Below are 4,502 nucleotides of genomic sequence, written 5' to 3'. Positions count from 1 at the left end.
TCAACATATTTCACTTGGTCCTCAAGACAAGCAGTAATAACCAGTTTTAACAAATGAGGAACAGAGACTCTGAGAAGATAAATAGCTACACCATGATGACCAGTAAATGGGAGTGACAATTCTGACCCTGGGAATTGACTTTGTGCTCTGTACCACATGCTCATCTGGGCTGATGAGAAGAATCAGAATTTCTAGGTCTTTCCTCCTTATCCAGAAAGCTTCTCAAGGAAGAAGTCTGACAGCTGACCCCTCTCCACAGATTTCCCTGCTCAACCCATAATGGTTCCCCAACAACAGCTTGAGAGGAGACTGCAAGTCCTGGCACCTCTATTTTGAAAGACAGGTGGTTCTTAGCTAATCTCTCAAGTGATAAATGAAACTATTTAGGTGGAGAGACTAAAGACCTTTCTCAGAATTACGGGGAAATAGGAGTAAAACTGACCACAACCCCAAATCCTTCTCTTTTCTCTTTCCTGCATCTCTAAGAGACAACATCCCACTCCCCAAGTTCTGGGGACTGGGATTTCAATCTGATGACATACATTCCCCAGCTTTCTTTTGAAATGAGGTGGGAATGGCTGAACCTGCTCTTGGGATACCTAACAACCTCACTTCTGGGAGTGCCTCTGGAAGGTTCATCAGGCTGAAGGTCTAGTGGGTTTCCTGCCACTGAGACGTCCCTGTAAGGCTGACTCCATAGTACTTGTGCCCCTTTTCACTCAGGCTTAGGCCTCCAGCTTCTACGAAGACTAACCCTCAGGAAACTGCCACATCCACCTCAGTCCCTCCTACCTGGGCCCTCCCCTGCCTCCGCTCCAGCTCTACTTTTGTGAGCTTCTTTAGGAACAGAACTGAGAGCAGCGAAAAACCGAGGAAGCGTGAGGCGCCCGTGGCAGGTGTGAGCAATTCGATCAAGCTAGTAATCCGACGCTCCAACCATGTCATGTCCTTAACCTCTCCAGCTTACTTGGTTTGGTGTGGCAAGTGTGCAGCAAGTGTTAGAGGAGTTGAGACCTGCTGTCTGATGTTCGCGGGGCAGTCTTTGGTTTTGAGCATGAGTGCCTGCCTGGGAGGCTGCCCAGATACACAGCGCAGGAGAACCTGTGGAGGGTCTGCTCCCCGAGACCAGCGCAAGTAGGGATACTGGATCCCAGGGTCCGGCCTAAAACAAAAATTACAAAAGCAATGGAATTAGAATTAACTGCGTGAATGAGTCAGCGAGGAAAACTCCTGTCCTGACAGAGTTCTAGTTGGAGCCCTGAAAGGTCGTTAACTGATCTTTACCAAATTACCGACCTGAATTACAGCCGGCCTGAAAGGTGATAGCACTTGCAAGACTAGCTGGACCTCGACGGGGAGAAGGCGGCGAGGAAAATCTTTTTGGCTCCAGAGCAGTCCAGCCCCACGGCTGGCTTCTGCGCACACTCCACCTAGCCGCCGCCGCCCCACCCCCACCCCGGGCGGCGCGCGCAGCTCTCGGCGCACCCCGGGCTCCGTTACCTGGGTAACGCGGGACGCGCGCGGAAGGGCAGGACAGGGCGGGTGCGCTCCATCGGGCGTAGCTCCTCCTCTCCGCTGCAGGCTGCGCAGACTACACCCTGCCAGCAGCTTGCTCTGAAGCGGTTCTTTAGCCGGGAAAGCGCGGCCTAATGCCGCTCAGTAGTCATCCAGTGAGAAGCCGGGGGTGTGGTAGGTAAGGAGCCCGCCGAGTACTTAGGGACTCGCCGCGGCTCTGGCCAGCCTACTGCGGACTCTGGAGCGCGCTTTCGGTTTGTCGCAAGGCGAGGAGTCGTAGAGCGGCCACCGGGCTGCACCATGGTGACCCCCTGCCCCACCAGTCTCGTGAGTCCCGCCGCCCGGGCCGGGAAGCGGGACCACGACCAGAACCTCCGCGCCCCGGTGAAGAAGAGCAGGCGCCCACGCCTCCGGAGAAAACAGCCGCTGCAGCCGCTGAACCCGTGCCCGCTCCCCGGAGACTCCGGTGTTTGCGACCTGTTCGAGTCCCCCAGCTCCGGGTCTGATGGTGCAGACAGTCCCGCAGCATCCGCGGCGCTAGGCTGCAGCCCCCTACCCGCTCCTGCCCAGCAGTTTGCCCAGCTAGATCTACAGACCTTCCGTGACTACGGTCAGAGCTGCTACGTCTTCCGCAAGGCGCGGGAGAGCCACTTCCACCCGCGGGAGTCGCTGGCGCGGCAGCCACAAGTGAGGCGTTGGGAGAGCGAGGTCCCTACCCCTACTCCTCTTCCCTTCTCGGGCTCCTTCCTCTTCTGCTTCGTCCGCCCTCCGACGCGCCCCGGGGCACGGAGCTTCGCGACCCGAGCGGGAAAGGGCTTTACAGGGCCGGGCCACTAGCCTCATTTTACAAATGGAGAAAACTGGGGCCTGGACGGCTTAAGTGATCTGCCCGAAGTTTCCATACTGGTTAGTGGGAACGCGGTAGAATGCAGAGGAGCGAAGACAGTTTCTAGGTTCTAGACTCCTCCCAACCCCGGGCAAGCCATTTAACAATTCTGAGCTGATTTCTTCATCTGCAAAGTGGTGGCCCTCTCCCCTCACTGAATTGCTGAGAGGATTACACAGGGTAATGTGTATACACACTTGGTACAGGGCTAGGTACGAATCCAAGGCTTCCAGGTCCTGGCCCGACCATTACTCTTCGCGCAGCAGCACCGTCCCAGTGTCTCCCAGTTTCCACCGCATTTAGGTTTTCCCTTTTTGTGCCTTCCTCCAGGGAATCTCCCTGAGTTTTCTTGGCAGGTTCCTTCTGCAGACCCTCCTTGCCCTCGGCTCAATGGGTCCTCCTCCCACGTCCCTTCCCGCAGGTAACGGCGGAATCCCGCTGTAAGCTGCTTAGCTGGCTGATCCCAGTGCACCGCCAGTTCCACCTCTCCTTTGAATCTCTCTGCCTGACGGTGAACACTCTGGACCGCTTTCTTACCACCACGCCTGTGGCTGCAGACTGCTTCCAGCTGCTTGGGGTCACGTCCCTGCTCATCGCTTGCAAACAGGTACCTCCACGTGGGGTCTGGGGGACAGCCAAACTCACGGGGACTCTCTGGCCACCACCCGGCTTTCCAGCGCACAAGATTTAGTGCTGGGCGCTCTGAATTCATCTGTCCTACATTTGCAAACCTATATATCCCATAGCTTTAACTTCTCAATAATGGCCCCCTCTCCCAACTAACAGCCCCGTCACCCACCCCTAAAATAGGTTGGAGTCAGTCTCAAAAGTAAATCCCAATAGCACTTTGTAGCCCTGCTATTCTAGGCTTGGGGGGGGGCATTTAAAATTTCTCAAACGTTTTTTAGCTGGACAGTAGTTAGAGAAACTGCGCTGGAAGTACACCCTAGGCAATTAAAGTGGAAGAAAGGGAGAGGCGAAGGCCCAGCTATCTGTCTGGAAGGGATGGGGGGAGTCCTGGTTTTCTCCCAGGTTTGAGACTGGGGTGGGCCTGGACGCCCCTGTGTTGCAGGTGGAGGTGCACCCGCCGCGCATGAAGCAGCTCCTGGCCCTGTGCTGCGGCGCCTTCTCTCAGCAACAACTCTGCAACCTCGAGTGCATCGTGCTGCACAAACTCCACTTCAGCCTGGGCGCGCCAACCATCAGCTTCTTCCTGGAGCATTTCACGCACGCTCGTGTGGAGGCCGGGCAGGCTGAGGTCTCAGAAGCCCTGGAGGCACAAGCCCTGGCACGTGGTGTGGCGGAGCTGAGCCTGGCCGACTATGCCTTCACCAGCTATACTCCCTCCCTGCTGGCCATCTGTTGCCTGGCGCTGGCTGACCGTATGCTACAGCACCCGCACCCCGTGGACTTGGGCCTAGGCGGGCATGCTGAGGCCGCAGTGCAGGACTGCCTGGGCAAGCTGCAGCTACTAGTGGCAATAAATGAGACCTCCCTGACTCATATGCTGCCTTTCCAGATCCTCGAGAAGTGCAGCCTTTCTCCGAAATTGAAATGAAATACACATTTGTCTGTCTACCCTGGCCCGCCTGCTGGACCTCTCCCGTTGCTGTGAAGGAGGGCGGTCTTGGCCCCTAGAGGACTTCATGGCTCCCAGCTGGTCATGAGGTCATCCTGCAGGTTGTAAATAGTGTACAATAAGAGCTCCTCCTCCTTTATTTATTTTACTAAGCCCACCTGACAGACCTTAGTCTTTCCCCAATAAACAGGCTCTGTCTTGGTTTGTCTGAATGCTATTGCCTGCATTGTCTGTGGGGAGGGAGGGTAAAGGCAGACGGGGATGCAGGTAGTAAGAACGGAGGGGTCCTGCCCCCCCACTCCCACCCTGTAATTAGGTATCCATGTGGGAGCACCAGGTCCTTTGAGATGCCAGTGCTGAGACGGTCACTTGTAGACCTGTATCCCATGACCTCTTAGGAGGCTGAGGACTGCTCATTCCCAGAGGTCCAAAGGGAAGGTGGGGTGTGAACCTGAATAGAACGCACAGTGGTCTATGCGGTCTAAAGGGATGGGGACACACAGGATGCCCAGCTGGGAAGCT

General features: G+C 56.1%; 1 protein-coding gene across 1 annotated transcript; it reads left to right on the top strand.

The window, feature by feature from the left end:
• Positions 1-1,815: 1,815 nt before the first annotated feature.
• Positions 1,816-3,959, top strand: LOC111156858 (cyclin O). The gene is made up of 3 exons (XM_022517956.1): positions 1,816-2,202; positions 2,823-3,008; positions 3,474-3,959. The coding sequence occupies exons 1-3, from the start codon at positions 1,816-1,818 to the stop codon at positions 3,957-3,959; spliced, it is 1,059 nt and encodes a 352-aa protein (XP_022373664.1).
• The last annotated feature ends 543 nt before the right edge of the window (positions 3,960-4,502 follow it).

This window comes from Enhydra lutris, unplaced genomic scaffold (genome assembly GCF_002288905.1).
Source record: "Enhydra lutris kenyoni isolate GAN:26980312 unplaced genomic scaffold, ASM228890v2 scaffoldscaffold50, whole genome shotgun sequence".
Classification (NCBI taxonomy): Eukaryota; Metazoa; Chordata; class Mammalia; order Carnivora; family Mustelidae; genus Enhydra; species Enhydra lutris.
Note: the sequence above shows the minus strand (reverse complement) of the source record. Positions and strands in the feature narration are given on the sequence as shown.

Coding starts and splice junctions, on each gene's coding strand:
- LOC111156858 (XM_022517956.1), top strand. CDS start 1,816: ATGGTGACCCCCTGCCCCACCAGTCTCGTGAGTCCCGCCGCCCGGGCC. Junction 2,203..2,822: donor CGCTGGCGCGGCAGCCACAA/GTGAGGCGTTGG, acceptor CCCTTCCCGCAG/GTAACGGCGGAATCCCGCTG. Junction 3,009..3,473: donor TGCTCATCGCTTGCAAACAG/GTACCTCCACGT, acceptor CCTGTGTTGCAG/GTGGAGGTGCACCCGCCGCG.